This window comes from Misgurnus anguillicaudatus, chromosome 23 (genome assembly GCF_027580225.2).
Source record: "Misgurnus anguillicaudatus chromosome 23, ASM2758022v2, whole genome shotgun sequence".
Taxonomy (NCBI): Eukaryota; Metazoa; Chordata; class Actinopteri; order Cypriniformes; family Cobitidae; genus Misgurnus; species Misgurnus anguillicaudatus.
Genome location: NC_073359.2, coordinates 31,127,521 through 31,151,331, shown reverse-complemented (window position 1 = coordinate 31,151,331; position 23,811 = coordinate 31,127,521). Strand labels below are relative to the sequence as shown.

Here is a 23,811-nt window from a genome sequence, read left to right as displayed (position 1 = left end):
TCGTAACTAAATTAAGTTATTGTTTGACATAAAAACTAACTTTACTTATGACTACAATAAAAGTAGTGCCTTTAGGGTGAAATGTAAGTTTTTTGCTATAATGTTTTGGAGTAAAACATTTCGGGTAAGCCTACTATGAGTAATCTTACCACATGCAGTTTAAGACCTATTAATGGATACAGTATAAATATGCATAATTATTAAAATATGTTTATCTTGTATGGACTTTGCTTACAGCCATTAAACAGGTTTCCCTCGTAGATGGTTTACTTTTTTTATTTGCTAATAAAAGATATCAAATAAATTTGTTTTTATATTTACTCGTATAGGAATAGCTGTGTTATAAGTGGGATAATGTAGAAATAAATCTCTTCAGTGATATCAAACTGTCGGGAACGTGTCCGTACATCTCCTTACACCTGACTGTAATACTTTCTAAATTATGAATCTTTCTCAACTATATTATTAGTGCACTTTAATTGATAAGAGCAAACGTTGGCGACCACAGGTTGGAACTAATTGCGGGCTGCAACAACGCAAATATACTGGTTCATTTGGCGGAACAAAGTATATAAAGTGGGAGGAGTTGGATCTAGATCCAACCCTGCCCCCTGGATGTTGTGTTCCGCAGTGAGGACCATCTCAAGATGTCGGTTAGTTGACACGCCCCTTACTGATTGGCTACAAGTGTGTTTTGGTAGCGTTTTTCAAACATTGTGCGCTCCGCCTTTAAGTATATTTTTGGTATCTGTACTTCGCTATTTATTTTTCTGACAACTTTTTGCTTTAGCTTCTTACATTTTTCCACAAATATCTTTGTACTTTTGAACTTTGTACTTTTTACTTCTTACATTTTTAAAACAGGCTTGTTACTTTAATCTTTTTTATATTAAAATAATCAGTTTGGGAAATTTGTCTTGTTCCCAACTTCCCAAGCGATCTCTCCCTCTGACCCCGCGGTTGTATGTGTAGGTGCATCACACACATCTCCAAAACTAGCACATTACACAGGTAGGCAGTAGCCTTTCCCAACTCTTAATTCAGTTGTGCTTTTCTTGGCTTGTTGTTGATGTGTTTGATGAACAAAATACTTGACTTTACACATTTATTTAACTTGTGTATTGCTAACATGTATGACTCATAAGAAGATTATTTATCTAAAGTTTTGCTAACGCAATAAACCTATATGGCCTGTATCAATGTACTGTACTTGTCCATTTATAATAGAGACACTATAAGCGATGTATGAGATGTACGCCCCAACATTAAATTACACATTCATTTAAGTAGGCTATGTTGTTACAACACTAAAAATAAAGTTGTGACTTTTGAATTAGCGCTATATGCTAGTTAATGCTATATGCTAACGTTTAGGCTGAAGTTCTACTATTGACATTACAGTTAAGTTTTGCACAAACACAAACTTACCACTTGGAAACATCCATTTACAATCTACAAACAATTGATTATTCCTCAAAATCTATCTTTATGTGATACAGACTCAAACATAAGATCTGTTTACACGCACACGCACACACACACACACACACACACACACACACACACACACACACACACACACACACACACACACACACACACACACACACACACACACACACACACACACACACACACATTCTGGTTTCCATGTTTTGTGGGGACATTCCATAGACGTAATGCATTTTATACTGTACAAACTGTTCTATTCCCCTAACCTACCCCATTCCCTAACCCCAACCATCACAGAAACCCTTCTACTACTTAACATTTTCAAGAAACATCATTCTGTTTGATTTATAAGCTTGTTTTCTCATGGGGACATCAATATGTCCCCACAAGGTCACAAAGATGCTGGTATTCCTATCTAACGTGATAATTACCAGGCACACACACACACACACACACACACACACACACACACACACACACACACACACACACACACACACAGAGCTACAGCCAATCAGAGCAGAGCTTAACATTAATATTCATGACCCTTTCAAATAAGGCAGGGCTGGACTGGTAATCTGGCATACCGGGCAAATGCCCGGTGGGCCGACGTCCTTGGGGGCCGATGAATATAATATTTTTTAAAAAAAAATGTTGTTGGCCAACGACCGGCCTCATAAAGCATGGACAGCGGCCCATTGGTTAATTTTCCATACTGACACTGGGCTGGCCCATTTATCTCTTAACAAGCTCCACCCCTCCCCTTCTGTTTCTTGTGTCAAATAGACAGTCTCCATCTAAGAAACAGAGAGCGATGATCCAATGATCTTACGCAAGAAACAGAGGGCGAGTATAGTGTTGCACGATGCATCGATACTTCGAAAGTACCGCGATTCTCGGAAATAAATAACGTCACGGTTCCTAAATGTATTAGTATCGATACTTTTAAGAATGAACGCGTCCCAGATTTGTAAGTGACACATTTCATGTTGGTGCGTGCAACGCACGTTTCCATTGCCTCCCTGTGGACGTCTGTGTTTTTTCTCCTCACACACGCAGCCAAAACTGCAGCTGTCATGTGACAAACACAACAGCGAGCTGGCTGCATCCCAGCTAACAGAAAAGAGCTCCAAGAACGTTCCCCGAAAGTTCCCCACGTTCCCAAAAACGCTCTGCCAACGCTAAAAATGTCCAGTCCTCTTGACGTTCCAAGAACGTTTTTGTGTTGTCTCAACGTTAGAGTAATGTTACATTTTACCATTTTTAAACGTTATGACAATGTCATGTTTTAATGTTCACACAATGTTTAAAACAACAACTGTTTATTATTGACTTCTTTGATCATTATGTAAATGATAGAGAAACATTGCATTTTATTATATTTATTTTGTATATTTATATTATTTTATTATATTTATTATATATTATATATTTATTATATTTTATATATCTATTATATATAAGTTTAGATGTTGATGTTTTGTTTCATTTTAAGTCACCATTATTGTGATTAGTGTTCGTTTTAGTTGGGCTCTTGAGCCTTGTCTTTTGCTTGCTAGTTTTTTCCCTGGTTGTGTTAACTTTTTGTTAATACACCACATTTGTTATGAACATGTTAAGTTAGTAGTGTATTTCTGCGGTGTGGTGGTTGGTACATAATGGTAAAAAAATCATTCCTAATTAATTTACTTATCAAAAGTTTATTTTCTGTCAATAATGTAAATGAGATCCAGCACTTTTAGAGCAGTTTGTCATTAAGGAGTTTAAGAAACTTTGGACAAAAAATATCTGCTGTATAATCGGGACACACAAACATCAAGAATGAGACTATGAATCTCAACCATGGTGACAAAGAAAATTGAAAAAAAAATAATTATTTATCCATGCTGCAGTGCATGATGGGAGTCGTGAATGAGATTTGTAATTTGTTAATACCCAGCATGCATTGCAGCATGAAGTTTTTCATTTAATTGTCACCATGGTTGAGATTCGTAGGCTGATTCTTGATGTTTGTGCATCCCAATTAAATAGCAGATATTTTTTGTCCAAAGTTTCTAAAACTCCTTAATGACAAACTGCTGTGAAAGTGCTGGATCTCATTTACATTATTGACAGAAAATAAACTTTTGATTAGTAAATTAATTAGGAACGATTTTTTTCCTTTATGTACCAACCACCACACCACATAATTACACTATTAACTTAACATGTTCATAACAAATGTGGTGTATTAACAAAAAGTTAACACAACCAGGGAAAAAACTAGCAAGCAAAAGACAAGGCTCAAGAGCCCAACTAAAACGAACACTAATCACAATAATGGTGAGTTAAAATGAAACAAAACATCAACATCTAAACTTATATATAATAGATATATAATATATAATAAATATATAATATATAATAATATAATAAAATAATATAAATATAAAAAATAAATATAATAAAATGCAATGTTTCTCTATCATTTACATAACAATTAAACAAGTCAATATAATAAACAGTTGTCGTTTTAAACATTGTGTGAACATTAAAACATGACATTGTCATAACGTTTAAAATGGTAAAATGTAACATTCCTCTAACGTTGAGACAACGCAAAAACGTTCTTAGAACGTCAAGAAAACTGGACACTTTTAACGTTGGCAGAACGTTTTTGGAAACGTAAAGAACTTTCAGGGAACGTTCTTAGAACTTTTTTCTGTTAGCTGGGATGTGCGAGCACTAAATATTATTGCCCGCTGCAGCTCAGTCTAACTTCTGAAATTCAACAGGATGCGTTCTCTTGCCTTCAAGCTTTTTATTCTTGCGCTTTGGTCCGCAACGCAAGCTTCCTCTGATCGCGCGTGCGTCATAAAGAGATGATCCACCTGCAGGGTGCGCGAGCGATAGGCAGCGGAGCATGTATTTATATGCTTATGATATTCTGTTGTCATTTTCTTTCAGTTTGTTTCACTAAACCTTATCTCCGCTATTTTAATGAATACTCGACATGCACTCAATGATTTTTTTAAACTCCCCAAAAAGAATGGCGTAATTAGTAAACGGCTAATTCAACATCTCTAAAAACGAAACTTTCATAAATAACATTAATTATTTGCAAGCTGCTAAAATAAAGCATACAAAACATCAGCTAAAATGATCTACTGTATAGGCTATATGATTATAATCAGAGCATGTGCATGTTTGTCAGTGATTTATTTATATTAGGTTATTATATTAAAGCATTTAAAGACTACAGACCTACACAAAGGAGGTGTATTTCATTTGTGAAAAGCATTGCAAGAAATTATGGACTCAAATATAAAGTTAACCACAGATAAATCAGACATTGAAGTACAGGAAACATTCGCCTATATTAATCCGTATATCACAGCTTAAATAACATATTTATTTCCTATTAATTATGGTAATGTTATGGTTAAGTGAATGTTAGCAGTTATCACTACTATAACCACTGCATATAGAGATGTTTTTCATATTTTGTTCAAATGTTTAATATATCTGCTGTTCATATGTTCATTTATTAGTGTGTTATATTATTAGAATGTTGTCCTGGTTTTAAAATAAAGCACAGCAATGAGATTTGAGAGTGTTTCTCCCTTTTCATGAAAAGTATCGAAAAGTATCGGAACCGTGATATTTGACTTGGAAATTCATTATTTGATGTCCATAAGAAAGATGCCATGCATGAAAATTGCAAAATTGAGGTGTGACCATTATACAAGAAATCCTGATTCGGGCAGCAAGGGCATAAAATAGGATGAAAGGAAAATATATATACAAAATTAATGTTGGTTATTAAAATTACTGTGGTTTGGAATTGGTAAAAGGTGTTCAGAAAAAAAGTGATCAAAATATTCTCCACACACTGTATGGGACTCGTGGCTCAGCTGCGAGACTGCGACTTCATTGTAACATTTATCAGGTCTCAGTGTTATCATAAGGTGTTCAGAATGGTTAGTTTAAACATGTGCACTCACTGGCTAATACTATTACTTTAAAAACCTGCAAAGCCTTTTACAGCGCTTACATTTTTATAATGTGACGTGTCAGCTCTTATACTTTTCTACTTAATCATTATATGGAGTTATAGTCAAGGTTGCAGATTTGTGATCCTATGTAGTGGGCCGGTCTGGGCCGAAATGCCAGGGCCAAATTTTTGTCCCAGTCCAGCCCTGAAATAAGGTAATAATAGACCATTTTATTCTAAGCGAAATAAGGGATTTAAACGGACAAAAAACTTTCTTGATAATTTTTGCATTTAATAAATCCACAAACCTTCTGTTTAGATAACAATTTAAAATATTTTAATGCTTTATTTGGCACCTTTAACCACATGGGGTCACGTTATCTCTAGGCCTGACAATCTGACCCATCCTGTCAAAATCAAAAGGCTTGAAGTGCTCACTAGAGAGCTTTGACGACTTGGTCACAACAAAACCCTTCCGTCTTACTTCAAAATTTCCCCCTTAAGCCTGTATCACTGGATAACCTTCAAAATGTGAAAAAGAAAAAAACAGTAAGAGACAATGAGAGAGTCATAACTCGCTTTATTACGTCATAACGGTTTCGAAAATCCGATGATTCGCCACTAGGGGGGTTTGATCACAAATGACCACTGTCTATATCAGGGATGGGCATCGAGGGCCGCAGTCCTGCAGAGTTTGGCTTCAGCCTTAGTCGAACACACCCGAATGTCATTTCCAAACATTCCTGAAGACTTCAATTAGATTTTTCAGCTGTGTTTGATTAGGGTGGGAGCTAAACTCTGCAGGGCTGTGGCCCTCAGGACCAGGAGTTGCCCAACCCTGGTTTATATAGCTAGGTGAACTCAGGTCAGTTTTATTATGGAAGTTCATAAAACATTCATCCTTTAGACTAATAACACTATCATTTTGTCTAATTGTTTTTAGACAGATTTAATGACAAAAATGTGCATAATTAAAAGAGGAGTTTGTTTGCCCTAAATAAAACTAAAAAGACAGAATACACTTTTAATTATGTCTTAATTAAGTTAAATAATGTATTTTTATTAAAAACAAAGTTTAAGAAAAATCATGCTATTACTTTGTAAAAATTGTAAAATGTTTTGACAGATCTTGTTGCTTTTACACTATGTTGACCAGCAGGTGTCGCCAGCGTGTGTGGTGTTTCGAATGCTTTTAAAAACTAAATCAATTTTTGATGCAATTGGTTCAATTCATTCGAAGCTTCGAAAAACTTTGATTCTCCCATCACTAATCATAAGCTACCAAAAATACGGGAACTTCACTTGCCTTTCGTGCTAGGCTAGCTAGAATGAAGAGACCCATCCAGTATGGCGGCGGCGCTGGAACGTTCCAACACGTCACGAGGCGTCTACGTATATAATGGGTCTGTTCCATTTTATGCGGCTCCGCGGGAACTGACACGCGGATGACGTCAAAGTACTGCGAGAGTGATTCGAAATAAGACTTCTACGATTGATTTCTTGACTCGCTGTCGCGGTAAGTTGACGTCATCCGCCTGTAGGTTTTTGCAGCGCCGCATAAGGTCGAACAAGTCTACTGTTTATGTACCAGACGACGGGATCAGACAACGGATGGACGTGTTTCTTCAACTTATCTTCCTATTTCATACGCGGTGTTCAAGTCTGTCCCAAAATACGACTCTAGCGCGCACTCATGTACTCGCGTCAAGGGTCCCTAAGGTCTGGTTTGCACCATATGATGTCATCAAGGTGTGTATTCTGAGGAAGTCCGGAGTGTGCAGTTTGGGACTGGGCCACAGAAACGAAAGCGATAACAACAAAACGAATTCGTTTCTTAATAAAGCAATGAGCACGAAAATTAAAGAAGATATCAACTCATCGTTTTGATCTCAAACACCTACAGCAACATGAAGGCGACCACTTTACTCGTTATTTCTTTATATATCAACGGTAAGTTTATTTATCAACCAGACTGTGTCATAAGGTGACCAGATTTTTAAAATGAAACCGGGGACATTTCCTAGTTCAATGGTCAAAATAGCATTACAATCTCATTTGTTGTTATCTATTTATTAAAAAATGAGGACAAAGCGTTTTTTTTTTTAGTTTTCTTCATTTTATTGTGGTGGATTTACTGCAAAAAATGACTTACTTGGTTGCCTCTTACGTTACTTAATAGTATTTTTGTCTTGTTTCCCAGCAAACATTGGTCCGACCGCAACGTCGTGTCCCTGGCCAAAAATAGTCGCGGTATGACGGCACAAATCGGTGAAAATATGTAACACAGAACATTTCATAAAAATGCATTCAGATACATTTGTACATGTCTATAGTTCTATGGGGTTGCATGTATAATTGTTACTTTGACTTTTACTACGCGTGCTTCAATATTTATACCCTGTTGTGAATCGGTTGTAAGAGGACGTCACTAGGTGACGTCTTTTACACGTGCATTTATAGTCCATCATGACCCTCTATAAAAAATCATAAACCTTCTATAAAGTCATTGTGAAATATGCAAATGCTGTGCTTACACCTTGGTTAATACTGCAAAAAGTAGGTTTTTAAGAGGTTGTGAATAGACGTCCACTGACGTCTTTTACACGTCTAGACTAGACTAGTAGGAAAAAAACAGGATAATCTTTATGAAATACACGATTTGTATACAAAGTAAATATATTAACTTTATCTTGTTTAAATAAATTATAATCACAAAGTGCCCAGTGTGATTGCAAAGCCACACTGCATTTTAGTCATTATTTCAACCTGTTTTATTATTGAATGTATGCATATAAATGTACAGATACATATCTGGTCACCATTTAGGTCTGAGTTGGATGTAATTTCAAAAACTGTGCTATTAATTTAAGAAATATAGTGATAAATCTGGGGATATTACAAAATCCCGCGATAGGACAGATTATCTCGCGAGATAGTGGTGACGTCACGCGTTCTTCCGGAAGTTCACATTCAAACACGAGGAGCGATTACGAGGGAGTTTTGTCTATATATCATTCAAAATCTACTGTTGGGTAAGTACATTGTGTATTATTTGATTAACGTGCTAAAGTTTTACTCGTTTGACACGAAGGCTCCGAAATAAACGTTGCCAGAATTGTCCACACTGAGTATTGCAATAATTAGCTAGAAGGCTAAAAGCTAACGTACTTTGAACTTATACATGGTATAAAGTATGTTTAAGGATACAGTCAAAGTTATTACTGTAACTTATTAATGTAGCCTCTTGAAAGTCTCTTTCAGAAAGTAAATTATCTGAAAAATAAAAGTTATTTGGCATTAATGGAATTACAATGATTTGATTGCCTAAACATTGCACATGCAAAATATTAAATACTGTTTTGCATTAAAAGTTTAGCAGAAGTGTTTGTTTGTTTGATTAACTTCCTTTGCTTTTGTTTTGTACAAAGGAAAAGCAGAACCTCATCCAAATAAAAATAAACAAGCTGTTAAAGGCACTGTGTCCTACACAGACCCTCCAAAATATAACCACCCAAAACCCAAGTCAGGTAAATGTCTCAGTTTGAAAATACATTAACAAATTGGAGTTGTTATTGTGGAGTTAATATCATTAATTACAATTTCGTTTTATTTACAGTTGAAGGTCAACACAAACCAAATAAAGATGTGCATTCTACAAACAATAAAAAAAGGTATGGAAAACTGTAGATATGAATTTTTGTAGATATGGCTTAAACAGTCTACACATTTGTTAATGTTCTAATGTTTCAGATGTCCTTGTTTGTGCTAAAGATCAAGTTTTGTGTCCACCACACTTAGATGAGGCGTGCCCGACCCCTGACTTTGTCTACCCTACATTAAGTTGTAAGTTTTTGACTGCTTTTGCTTAATACTACGAAAAAACATGATTCTTTCAAAAATGACTTTTATATATTTTGATATGAAACTCAAAAATGTATATAAATTGTTTTGGTGTATTTTGTTTACACAGGCACACTTCATGACAGTAAACATCGGTATCACAATGGTGTGATTGATCTATACCCTAGAATAAGCTGTGACACTATGAGACGTACGTGCTACTGATGCTTTTTTTTTTGGTGCATTCCCACACTATACAAACACATTGCTTGGCTCCTAAGTTAAACACTTTTGCCTTTATAATGTCATTCTCATTTTTAGGTAAAAATGTATTCCATGAGTCAGGGTTTTGCCTGAATGTCAACATAATATCCAAAAACTTTGATATAAAAAGTGATTTATTTTAATATTTTACACTACTATGTATTTTTTAAAATACATTGTGCATGTGTATGTTTATTGTACTTAATGAAATTACATGCAAGGTGTCATGCAAGATTTTACATTAGTGACAACAAAGCTAAGAGTATAAACATATTTACATTTCTCTGAATCTGAGTTAATAGTTACAAATACAGAGCTTATAATATCTGTCATTGCTCAACCACAAAGACCTAAAAGTACAGCCAGCTGATTTCATAACTAATGCAGTATTACCCTGTGAAGTGATTTACTGTTAATATTTTACACTACCATATAATTAACTCTATTTGTACAGGTGAGGTAACACAATGAAAAAATTACCGGATGGAGACTACCTGATTCTTCATCTATGGCCTCAGCTTCAAATGCAACATGTAAGAAATGCTATATGACTGTGTATTGTGCATTATGAATACATCAAATATGTTGATAACAAGGTGATCTGCGTAAGTTGTGACATAAAGAATATGTATATATATTTCCATCTATCTTTCTATAACATTATTTCAATTGTTTTCACATTTAGGTCCAGCAACTGTCTGAGTTGGTGGATATTCTGTCAGAGACTGCGTGAACAACGTTATGAACAGGTATGTATTTCTCTTGATTTGTGTAATCCTGCATAATATTTAAGGAATATATATTGATTACCACCATAATTAACCCAGCTATTTATATTACTTTAATTCAGGATTTAATCCGTCACACATCACTTGTTGAGAAGTTTTAATGTTCGTAATGACTTACAGTCAGCCATACTGAAAACAAGAAATCAAAACATAATTTCAGTGTAAGCCATTACTTGTCACCCAAAGTTAGGGATGAGGATATAGTTCATAGCACTTGTTACATGGTAGATGAAACAAGTGAAGTTGTGAAGTGTTAACACATAGTGTATGTTTGAACATTGTATGCAATTGCTCATTACTGTTAATTGTGATTTATTGACCTTTTAGGTAATTTGTCTAAGGTGAAGTAATCTTACATTTCTTTCACAGAATGATGTCAAATTGTCTTATGGCAAAGTTCAATATGAGGGGTGGTGGACATCTGGAAAAGAAGTCTTTTAAAGGCACACCTTTGTATTATGTTATTCAAGGTAATTTGGGGAATGTTGATCTAAAAAAAACTTGTTCTTGTATATTGATTGTAATTTTATTATTATGCTTGATCTATTCAGGGGACATCACAGCTCACCTGTCTTTATCAGAAATATCCTGTTCATTTTTTGACACACCTAGTTAAGGGTCTTTCTCAAGGGCACCACAGTGGTTTTGTAGAGGGAGGGGACAAATGCTGTATCCCCCACAACTGATCTAACACTTATTTAAAGCAGAGCATATTTTGTACAATAATATATATAATATTAATATGTCATTTTAGCTGTAGACCATAAAGATTTTGAAAGTAAGTGCATGTCATTTACCTCAATTTTAATTGTATTTATTTTAAAAAGAAACATATTCTTCTCTTCCTTTAGATGCTGTGAAGAGGTGGAGCCCAAATGCCACAGACTCGGAAATAGATGCAGCTATGGCAGACCACCTCAAGCACGCTCCAGGAAGAGCTGGGGGTGGTGGATACAAAAAAGCCAAACAGCTGTGATATGTTAAAGAGAGAGTTCACCAAAAAAGGAAAATTGTTATAATCTTCTTATCCACATGTTTCAAATCTGTACACCCCCCCCACCCTCCGCCGAACACAAAGATTGAAGAATGTTTGTAACTTCACAACCCATTAACTGTCAATATTTTTTTTACAATTGTAGTAATGGGTTGTGGGATCTGCTTTGTTAAAAACATTCTTTCACATATCTTTGTGTTCAGCAGAACATAGAAGGGTATACAGGTTTGAAACATGAGAGGGAATAAATGACTAAATATTAATTTTTGGGTGAACTATCCCTTTATAGAAAGTGTTTTGAAGTTGTTATTATAGTTAAATGGTTAAAAAAATAAAAAGTGCTAAATCAGAACATGCTTCTTTTTTTGTTATGGCCACAAATAATGTATTCTTTAATGTGTTTGTGAAGTACACGTGGTTAAAGTTGATTATGGACGTTCAGGTCTGACTTTAACAATTTTGAACTGATTTTGAACCATTGTGAATATGTGTTAAACATCAAAACAATTGATTTCCTTTCTCGATTTTACACAATGGGTTTATATTTATTTTATATGCATACTTTTTAACTATGGTTCAACACATTTAAACATCCAGAAGACTGCACATTTAGACGTCAAGGTACGGGCAGAAAAGACGTGTAATTCACGGCCAAATGACGTCAAAGACGTCCGCTCAACTTTAATTTAGGGTATTTTTCAACCGCGATGGGACGTGACGAAGGGTCGTCTTTTCAACGGTCATAAAACGTCCACATGTTTGCTATATGAGGGCTTAAAACATATATTTAAACTATGCAGGAACACATTTAAACATCCAAAATACGGCGCATTTAGACGTCCAGGGACGTGCAGAAAAGACGTGTAATTCACGGCCAGATGACGTCAAAGACGTCGGCTCAACTTTCATTTTGGATATATTTTTCAACGCGGACGGGACGGGACGTGACGAACGGACGTCTTTTCAACGGTCATCACACGTCCAAATGTTTGTTGGGTTCTTAAATCAAGATGCATTTTCTTGATAAGCAAAATCCCCTAACAAATTTTTTTAGCTTAAGACAAAAATAATAAATTGAAGTGAATTTGTGCTTAAAACATGCAAAATATCTGCCAATGGGTTCCCACTGAGCAAAGCGTCATAAAAAGACGTCATTTCGACGTCCCATGAGGAGCCAGAATGAAAGTTTTTATGACGTCTTTTTATGACCTGTTCTGAACATCCAAGATTGATGTCAAGGGGACCTCCATGCAAAGTAAAACTATTTAAAATGTGAACTTTTTAAACTTTATATGTGTATATATAATCTTTATATATGAATAAATGTTAAATTTTTTTGCTTATAGATAATTCCCAAATATACCAGTTCCACCTTAAAGGGGTCATATGATGAAAATGCTAGCATTGCCACTCTGTAGGTTTGAGCAAAAATGTGTCGTTTTGGGTGTGTTTTTTAAAATGCAAATGAGCGGATGAAGTGCAAACACTGATCACAATGATGGTGGTTTGTTGTAATTGAAACTCTATTGTGCTGTCAAGTCCAAAAATGTGTCGTTTTGGGTGTGTTTTTTAAAATGCAAATGAGCGGATAAAGTGCAAACACTGATCACAATGATGGTGGTTTGTTGTAATTCAAACTCAATTGTGCTGTCAAGTCCTTCTTTTCTCTCTCTTTCAGAGTTCAGATTAAGGAGGCGGTATTATTCTAATAAGATATCCTTATGACATCATAATGAAAGCCAAATTTCAATGACCTGTTTTTGCTCACACCTACAAAGCGGCAATGCTAACATTTTCATCATATGACCCCTTTAAATATCTGCGTCTGCAATCTTGCTCTCTCTCTCTCTCTCTCTCTCGTTCAATAATTGAAGTGAAGTGACGTGAACTTCACTCTCCCTCCCACACTTGCTCTCGCTGGATAATTGTTACATGTACATTCTCTAAAACAATGTCATCACCATTAAAAAAGTTGTTTTAACAAAGCATTGTTTTAAAGTAGGACCATACTGACTAAAAAAACCAAATTCACTCTATTTTTTGTCATTTCTACCTGCTCGTTTTTGAGAATTTACAAGATTCTGATGTTTTATTGAACATGTTTTGTCACCATCATGGTGATCAGTGTTTCCTTTAGTTGGGTAGTTTGACTCTTTGTTTTTATATTGTAGTGTGTGTGCTTGATGATGGTGTTTTTTAAAACACATTATTATTGCACCAAGTGTTTGTTATCAATGGAACTTCCTTGTGGCTTCACATTAATTACATTGATGGTCGGAAGTGGTGATATAATATAACATAACTGAACTAACAACACAGATTAGGCATCATAAATTTAGTTTAGAAGTAAACCTCTATCTCAGTTTTGTTTGGAGCTGCAATGAACATACTTCCGTGCCTACTGTAACTGAAAATGAAACCTCGTGGCTGTAATCAAAAATGTAAAGTCTAGATTTTTTGACACAGATGCAGACATCAAGAATCAGCTCATGAATCACAATGATGGTGAGTTTTCTAAATGTTGCAGTGCATTGCACCAGCATATTATAAAACTCATGAGTCCAGAGAGTGTTACCACTGTTGTGATTCATGGGCTGATTCTTGATGTCTGCATATGTGACAATGAAATCTGGACTTTTAATTGTATATAAGTGCTTCCCAGTGGTGGTATGAACCTAAATAATAAGTTGGATGTGACACCTCAAATCAATTGAGAAATTGAGACAATTCTACATGGTTTAAAAAATTAATTTACAGACTTTACATATGTGGTATTACTCTTGGTAAAATTTGAATGAAGTTGTAAGATCCACGTGTGAGTTTTGTTTATAACAAATTTTCTATGCAGCAAATAACATGCTTTAGCAAACACTCTTACAAAGACCAAACACTACTGTGGAAGGTCAGGGAGTCGGGCTGCCCAACTGGGGGGATCACTGATCGTCATTATGGTGACAGGGGATTTCCAATGAAACATCAGCATTTACATCTCTGTTAATTAAAGAGAGAGAAAGAGAGAAAGAGAGAGAGAGAGAGAGAGAGAGAGAGAGAGAGAAAGAGTGAGAGAGAGAGCATTTAAGGTGGAACTTTATCTATGAGCAGTGCTATGTTTTTGAACACTCATTCATATATAAAGATTAAATTATTTTATCAGCTTAACAAAATATTCTTCAAAAATACACATGATGTTTATGTTTTTTGACTCAGAACTCATTTACCACATTTGTATAAAATATTTTTGTATTGATTTCCCGAACCCCTTTTGGACGTCTACCTGACGTCCAAGAGGGGTCATAGTCAGACGTCCAGATACTGGACCAGATCTGCACGTTGTATAGACATACAGATAAGGGCCTGGACCAACCGACCTAATATAGACATATTCTGCACGTCGAGCGGACGTCTCATGTTTAGTGGGTTAAGACATTTTTTCTTGAATTAAGTGTTGGCAGATGTTTATTATTTATTTTGCTTGTTTTAAACACAAATTTTATATTTTTGGTCTAAAATTAGACTTATTTTCTTAGGCCATTTTGCCCATCAAGAAAATGCATTCTGATTTAAGAATTTTTGATATTTGGATTGAAAACAAGAGAAAATCACTATAAGAAAGTCATTTTTTGCAGTGTTTCTGTAGCCTCAATAAAACACCCCCAGGACACTTCTTAATTTCATCCGTCCACTGGATTATACATCGCAGGTGTAAATATTTACCATAACTGTTTAAAATCATACTTTATGCATGCTCCCACCACACTGTTTTGTACTGGCTGTGTATGAAATGGAAGTATCGCAAAATAGGGAAATAAATTACATCACTTACTTCCACATTCAAAAAACAGGTGGATAGGCAAAAATAAAGTGTGGAAAATAAGTATTTGAACATCCTGCTATTTTGCAAGTTCTCCCACTTAGAAATCATGGGGGGGGGTATGAAATTGTCATCGTAGGTGCATGTTTACTGTGAGAGACATAATCTAAAAAAACAGAAATCACAATGTATGATTTTTTTAGCTATTTGTTTGTATGATACAGCTGCAAATGAGTATTTGAACACCTGAGAAAATCAATGTTAATATTTGGTACATTAGCCTTTGTTTGAGGTCAAACGTTTCCTGTAGTTTTTCACCAGGTTTGTACACACTGCAGGAGGGATTTTGGCCCACTCCTCCACACAGATCTTATCAGTCAGGTTTCTGGCCTGTCGCTGAGAAACATGGAGTTTGAGCTCCCTCCAAAGATTTGCTATTGGGTTTAGGTCTGGAGACTGGCTAGGCTACGCCAGAACCTTGATATGCTTCTTACAGAGACACTCCTTGGTTATCCTGGCTGTGTGCTTCGGGTCATTGTCATGTTGAAAGACCCAGCCTCGACCCATCTTTAATGCTCTAACTGAGGGAAGGAGGTTGTTCCCCAAAATCTCGCAATACAGGGCCCGGGTCATCCTTTCATTAATACAGTGCAGTCGCCCTGTCCCATGTGCAGAAAAACACCCCCAAATCATAATGCTACCACCCCAATGCTTCACAGTAGGGATGGTGTTCTTGGGATGGTACTCATCATTCTTCTTCCTCCAAACACGTTTAGTGGAATTATAACCAAAAAGTTCTATTTTGGTCTCATCTGACCACATGACTTTCTCCCATGACTTCTCTAGATCATCCAAATGGTCATTGGCAAACTTAAGACAGGCCTGGACATGTGCTGGTTTAAGCAGGGGAACCTTCCGTGTCATGCATGATTTCAAACCATAACATCTTAGTGTATTACCAAAGCCCTTTTCACACAGAAATTCCGTAAAATACACGTAAAATGCATCCTGGATTTTTCCGGAATAGTTAGAGTTTTTGTTCGTTCACACTGCCAAGATTACACGGCATCTGATGGTCCCGGAAAGACACGTGACATGTTGAAAGTCCCGCCCTCTCTTCTACGCAGCTTCTGAAGTTTGCGTATTATATATTATTTCTCTCTACAGAAACAACTCGCGTGCATTTTTGTTTATAATAAGACTACAAAGGAGCGCGTGAATGCACAGTTCTATGCTGGTGAATGATCTTAGCTTCAGAGTGGATATTTGACGAGCTCCCTGATGATTTCTGCTTTGATACAGTTTTCAGACATTTCTCATCGTGATTGTTTATATGCATTTAAAACCCGCATTTTGAGGAGCTGAACAATATATCTCGTTGGAATGACATGCGGGTATTTTCGTTTATTATAGCTCAAATGAGCATGTGACGCGATATTCTTTTATGCTGCTGAATGATCTCCGTTTCAATGCAGTAAATGACGAGCTAACTTACCTGATATCTGCTTCAGTCCAGTTTGCTGACATTTCTCGTTGTGAATGTTGTAAATCCCTCATTTTAAAGAGTTGAACCAACTTCATGTTGCCATGACACGCGCGTCCTCACTACAGCACGTGCGCCATTGTTTATGCGTCTCACTTATCATTTCCTGATAACTGCTTCAATCTAGTTTGCAACATTTCTCGTAGTGAATGTTTATATGCATGTTATCTGTCGTTGTAAGGAGATGAACCATAACTTGTGTTGTGATGATGACGCGCGCGTCCTCACTTCGACACGCCCTTTACGGCATTCTTGTTCACACAGAGGGTTACCCGCGTATCTTACTATGTCCTCTTTCTGGCAACGATCCCAGAAGATTAATGGAACGAGTTTTTGTTCACACAGACGCTTGTCTGGCAATTTTACGGGTATTTTCTGGGACCAGAGGTCTGTGTGAATGGGGTGCAACAGTAACCTTGGAAACAGTGGTCCCAGCTCTTTTCAGGTCATGGACCAGCTCCTCCCGTGTAGTTCTGTACTGATTTCTCACATTTTTTAGGATCATTGAGACCCCACAAGGTGAGATCTTGCATGGAGCCCCAGTCTGAGGGAGATTGACAGGCATGTTTAGCTTCTTCCATTTTCCATTGATTGCTGTAATGACTGGACCCTTTTTCACCATGCTGCTTGGCAATGTCCCCATAGCCCTTTCCTGCCTTGTGGAGGTGTACAATTCTGTCTTTGGACAGCTCTCTGGTTTTGGCCATGTTAGTAGTTGGATTCTTACTGATTGTATGGGGTGGACAGGTGTCTTTATGCAGCTAACGACCTCAAACAGATGCATCTAATCTAGGATAATAAATGGAGTGGAAGTGGACATTTTAAAGGCAGACTTACAGGTCTTAGAGGTCAGAATTCTAGCTGATAGACAGTTCAAGTGCTTATTTGCAGCTGTTTCATACAAATAAATAGTTAAAAAATAATATATTGTGATTTCTGGATTTTTTTTGTCTCTCACAGTGGACATGCACCTTGACAATTTCAGACCCCTCCATGATTTCTAAGTGGGAGAACTTGCAAAATAACAGGGTGTTCAAATACTTATTTTCCTCACTGTATCTAAATGGGATATCTGCCAGCCCACCCATTTATAACTGTTTCTGTAACACTTTCACTTCTGTAGAACCTGGAATTGCATAGGATGGTATGTTAGGGATAATGTATAGGTAGCCGGTTGTTATTGCAGAAATAAGCCCAGACAGTGTGATCATGAAAGTTATTTTAGGGAAAAATGTGAATAATTGCATTGCAGGCAGACTTAATATGTATCTCAAAATTTTTGGGATGCTGCTCCTAAAATTTTCAGTCAGGGTCTACAGACTTTCCTAATAAAAAATTTAGTCTGAAGCTTTAATACAGGAAATATTCTGATTTCATATTTAATGTAGACCAATGGTTCTCAAACTGGGGTCCGAGATGGTTCCAGGGGAAGTTTTGTCCCAGTTTTTTATAATTCCTGTGTAATTAAACTGCAGAAAAATAAGGCTACTAACCAACAGCACTACATTATATAATTTAACACATTTTAAGTTTAGAAAGTTTTGTGTTATAAATTTTTTTTTGGGAAGGGCCACAAAGCAATGCATTGTACTAAAGGGGGGTTGCATGCTAAAAAGTTCGAGAACCACTGATGTAGACCACTGCAGAAACTATTTACTAGCGATTCTCTCAATTATCTTAATTTAATCTTTGTACTGACAGTGTTATAGAAGTGAGTTTAATCTCTAACTCTTTATGTTTGTATCTGCAGGTGTGTTTGGTGATGAAGTGAAGTCAGTGTCAGTGATTGAAGGAGGTTCTGTTACTCTATATACTGATATTACTGAAACACATAGAGAGGATCTGATCGAGTGGAGATTTGGGGATCAACAGGATCTCATAGCTAGAATCAATAAGGAAGCCAATGCAGTCTCAATATATGATGATGTTCTTAATGGGAGATTCAGACACAGACTGCAACTGAATGATCAGACTGGAGATCTCACCATCACAAACATCACAACTCAACACACTGGACTTTATACACTAGACATCTTCAGCAGAGAGACCACAAAAAAGACATTCAACATTAGTGTGTCTCTTCAGCTTTACTGTAATAATTATCATATAAACATCATTATTTAGCATCAGCACTCTAAATAAGTGTACAGTATACAGTTATAGATGTTTGTAAATGTGATATTAATGTTTTGTGTGATGTTTAACATTGTGGTAAAATTATCACAGTTAAAGTGGAAATTAAGCAGTCAGACGAGTTAACATTTTTTAGTAAATGGACTTTTACTCTACTTCTAAATGCAGGTGCTGGGGAACTAGGGAAAATCCCAAATGCAGTAACTCAGAAAATTAGAATAAGACCAATACAAAAAAAAGTGGCCCTTAAGGGGTTTCTGTAATGAATTAATAATATAGACGGTTTCATCGGACGCACGTGATACAGGTCTGGATCCGAACCTTACTTCCGGTTTCGTTTTTTTTAATGGTCTGACTAGTTGCTAAACTGATCTCTTAAAGAAATGCCTCGTCGAAAATAACAAATGTTTTGGTTTTCTAGGTAATCTATGTGTTGTTGTTTTGCTTGTTATATAAATAAACTACGTTTAAAGTACTTTGTTGTTATTTATTATTAGCGGAGTTTACCGGAAGTTACGTGCGGACCGCGACAGACGCTTGTTTATGTTGTTACTGCTGAAACGGTCTATACAAGTTTTCACTTTTTGAATGGAATTGCATAACAAATGCTATAAATGTTACTATTGAATAGAAAAGTGCCCCCTTGCTTTTAACTTTTAAAGCAGTGATGCACGTGTCGTTTGGTGTATGACATCACTCTGCCGCAAGACCCATTCAAAAGCATAACAAGCATTCCGATCTCACAATAATCAAATTTTATTTGTCAGGCAGTCTGTGCTTCGCCGCATGCAGTTGACGCACCTATCAACATAGTTCTTAATATATGGATATGGTTTTCTAACAAAGCTATCTGTCTGGAGCAGAAAAGAAAAAAAAGCTATAGGTAAAAAGTAAAAAGATTAAGAACGCATTAATGTTTTAAATTTCAATTTATTCTTGAATAACCATTCAATAGATTTATTACACTCAGTCCAAATCTCCAGATTTAGTATTAGCCCAGTGTGTTTTTTTTTTATAAATGCTTGTACGCATCAATAATCAAAATCTTATATGCGTTTTAAAGAAATAAACACATTCAGTCATGCAAGCTATTGTGTGACTCCTGTCAGCATTTTAAAACAATGCAAATTAGGTCTAAACTTTGCATATTAAAGGAAAACGGCACCATTTTTGGTGCACAAGTGCTGCAAACTAAGTGCTCTTCCACCATACAATATAATTGTCATTTTTATCCACTTAAAAAAATCACCACATTTTATTTTGTGCCACCAAACTTACTCGCGTAAATACTCTGTCTTTAAATAGGGAAAACATGGAAGTGTTTGGTGGCTTCTAAATTTATCCCTGTTTGGATCCTAAGGAACAAATGGGGCTAGGCTAAATGCTTACACATTCAAAAAAAAAAGATAGGTATGTATTAATTCGTCTAAGTTTAGGTGAGAACAGTAAAATATTGAAACATCAATGAAAATATTGCCGTTTTCCTTTAAGGGATTATTCATGTTTTTTTGTATGTTTACCTGCAGTAAACTTTATTGATAATGCCTTAGTTTTTTAGGAAATTTGAAAATCTTTGGAGTTGTTTGTTATAGTTTTTCTGAGAGAGTTTGGTTTTATTTTATTTATAATTTTCAAGAGACAAAAAACATAGAAAATTGAAAACAACAGGGCATCAGAAGACATCAGAAAGGAGTCCATTATTGCATTGGTCACTAATGTAAAAGCTTGTTTCAAAGTGTTAAAACGAAGGAAAAGAGTCCATTCAGATAATCTGCAACTGAGTTAGCAAAATATATGAAGAACAGGGCGATGTATTAAGTTCTGTCTGCTTGTGTTTGGATCACCTGAGATTGATTTTAATATTGAATGTGATGTCTCTGTTCTTCTTTCTATTGTTTATTTACTTCTGTAGAGTTTTACTCTCTCTGTTTGTTTTTTAGGTGTGTCTCTAGATGGCAATGGTGAGTAGATCACTTAAATATAATAAAGATAATCTTGTCAAAGTTGCATTGCAATTTACATGAAACATTATCCTAAAAAAGGTTTATGTCAATAAAATCTGTCACACGACAACACTCACATGTGATTTAGTCAACTTTCAAATGTTCGTATCTCTCTCTCTCTGTCTCTCTCTCTCTCTCTCTCTCTCTCTCTCTCTCAGATGAAGATCAGTCTTCTGGTTTGTCTTCAGGTGTTGTAGCAGGACTCTGTGTTTTTCTTCTTGTTCTTGTTTTTGCTCTTGCTGTCGCTGTTTTTCTTTACAGACGTCTCTCTAGGACTACTGGGTAAGAAACATCTTCAGCTATTACAATATTAATATAATAATCTTTATTGTGCTACAGTACAGATTGAATTTAAAGGTGTAAAAATGTTTGTTCATATTCAGGGTTCAAATGTTTTGTATATTTTGTGTTTGTTTGGCCTTTTAATCACATATTAAACATATCATTATACCGATTTACACTGAAAAACAGTGCTTTTAATACATTTATATTTGAACTGTCATATGACTTCAGATGTTTTTGTAATTCATAGTTTGTATTAAAGTAATGGTGTCCATGCAAAAAATATAAACTACAGCAAAACACTGGAAATACAAACACAGGAATCCAAATCTAACAGCACTCATGATAAAACTTTTCTCGTAATTATACATATGCACAAATCTAATTTTGTCAAGACATTTTACACCTCCTTCAATATTTATATTTTAGAAATAACCGGGCAGACATTACGATAAATTTGGAAGAGACAGGTAATGGTGATGTTTATTGTACACACACATTGTGTGTTTCAGATTCAGTCAGATAACACAAAACACACAGCATTGTAAACACAAATCTTATATTCAGTTATACCTTCAGAATGGAAATAAAGTGATTTCCTGAGACTCATGACCTTTGAACTGCTAACATAATGCTTAACCAACTGAGCTACAGGATTGCATTTGTAGATGTTCATCTTCTGTTCATCTTCTGATTTTATCTCTCATCTGTGTCCATCACAGGCAAAGAGTCAGCAGAGATGAAGAAACCTTTGAGGACTGAAAGCAACAGCAGTGATGTTCCTTAAGTGTAATATGATTATTGTCTGAGGTTTGTTTCATTAACACTATCAATGATTTTCTAGGAATATGCACATGCAGATTCATTTTATTGGATTTTTTTATGACATGTTCCGGAAATATTTTGGCAGTGTTGCTAGGTTCCTTCTATGGGAACGATCCCTTAATCAACATGTTTATGTTCACACATACAGCACATCTTAATTTTATATGAGTTTTCTGGGATTAATGTTAACCAAACCAAAAAAATACATAAATATAAAATATATGTATGAGAAACTATAGCAATATTTTCCCACACACATTTTAATGTCAAGTCCTATAAATATATATATATATATATTGTTTTTTTCCAGGATTTACATATAATTTGATGTAGTTTTATATTAACATGGAATGATACAAAAACTGAACAAGCCGCCATCAGTGTGTATTTCCTGTATTCATTTTCTTCTCGTTTGAATTACTTTATTTTCAATTTCTTTCTTTTACTACCACACATATATTTATACTTTATAGCATTTTTATGAACACTGTCTTATCAATAACTTAACACTGTGTCTCAACTGTGAATGAATAACAATAATAAAAACTCTATTTTTTGCTTAAAATATCTTGATCAGCATGAGTGTATCTATAATATTTGCTTTTTTATCTTCATGTCTGCACACCTAATGAATGTTATATTCTTTAGTAGTAAATATAATACATCGTCTGAATAAACAGTTAAATATAACTTAAGGGAGAATTTGTGTGTTAAATGCCTTGTTTAAAAAATAAGCTTTGATAATCAGGAATTACACTACATCTTATAAACTAAAACAGCATTGATTTATATAAAGATTTTTATTCTTTAAATCCTCTGTCATTTGTCTTTGTTCATGTTGTAAATTCTGCATCTTATTTTTATTATTTTCGCTCTCAGGAAAACTTTCTGTGAAATTGAATAGAAAATCTTTTCTGTCTTTTTATTTACTCTAAAAATAACTTTTTGACCCATGTTGGGTAAATATTAGACAGACATTGCTGGGTTGTTTTAACCCAACTGCTGGGTTATTATAACCATGGTTGCATAATAGCAACCCAACATTTTAACCCAGCCATTTTTGTATGTTTTTGTGCATGATATACTGTATATCCCCTGAGAGCACTTAACGCTGTTAGCTCACTTTAATCTCTGTTATGGTCTCGGTGTGTGATTCTCTTAGCAGTGTTGTTATTGCATAAAATTGCTGTGCTCTTATATGTTATATTTGGTGTTAAATAAAAGCCTCTGCTAAAAGTCACGGTTTGGTTTATTTCCATTAGCCATTTTATATAAACATTCTGCTGACACTAGATAGCGCGCAAGTCAAGTGAATTCACTGCTCACACTGCGACATCATGATTCCGATATATATTTTTGTTCATATATTTGGTCAATTAAAAGAAAAAATAATGTTTATTCAATTAAAAAGCCAACATCTGCTGTCTGCACAGAAAAGGAAAATGGAGATAAAGAAAATGTGTAAAGATAAAAGTATTTTTTGTCACATAGGCCTACTGTGAATTTACTGATGCAGAAAAGGACAGGGAACATCTAAACAGAGTTTCAAATATAAAATAGGGTTCTTACTGGTATCCAGTAGAAGAAACCAAACCAATAGAGACCAACAGGGACCATTACAGTGTCTATTAAAGGGATACTTCACCGATTTAGCATTCAGCTTTGTATCTGTAGAAACCCGGCAGTATTACTGAATATCCATGTTTCCCTCCATCATTTCCCCCTGAGAGGAGAGATATCTGCATTTTGGTTCTGCAAAAAAGTCCTCCGATGATGCAAAAATCGTCATATTACATCATCGGAGGACTTTTTTGCAGAACCAAAATGCAGATATCTCTCCTCTCAGGGGGAAATGAGGGAGGGAAACATGGTCATTCAGTAATACTGCCGGGTTTCTACAGAT

General features: G+C 35.5%; 1 protein-coding gene and 1 long non-coding RNA gene across 4 annotated transcripts; both read left to right on the top strand.

Moving 5' to 3' along the window:
• Window positions 1-6,984: 6,984 nt before the first annotated feature.
• Window positions 6,985-22,879, top strand: LOC129452974 (uncharacterized). Of its 2 annotated transcripts, none has more exons than XM_073861621.1 (5): window positions 6,985-7,375; window positions 18,416-18,736; window positions 20,739-20,759; window positions 20,960-21,083; window positions 21,513-21,747. In XM_073861621.1, exons 1-5 carry the CDS (start codon window positions 7,333-7,335, stop codon window positions 21,607-21,609), a joined length of 606 nt encoding a protein of 201 aa, XP_073717722.1. In that variant the 5' UTR covers window positions 6,985-7,332; the 3' UTR covers window positions 21,610-21,747. The 2 variants fall into 2 exon arrangements, with proteins under 2 accessions (XP_073717722.1, XP_073717723.1); XM_073861622.1 differs by lacking the exon at window positions 21,513-21,747 and adding an exon at window positions 21,806-22,879 and having other exon boundaries at window positions 6,989-7,375.
• LOC129446145 (uncharacterized) lies at window positions 8,243-11,663 on the top strand. Of its 2 annotated transcripts, none has more exons than XR_012365774.1 (9): window positions 8,243-8,457; window positions 8,854-8,952; window positions 9,042-9,096; window positions 9,197-9,268; window positions 9,396-9,476; window positions 9,984-10,134; window positions 10,215-10,278; window positions 10,687-10,787; window positions 11,169-11,663. It is a non-coding gene; the product is annotated as an uncharacterized lncRNA (long non-coding RNA). The 2 variants fall into 2 exon arrangements; XR_012365773.1 differs by having other exon boundaries at window positions 8,246-8,457; window positions 9,984-10,062.
• Window positions 22,880-23,811: the final 932 nt, after the last annotated feature.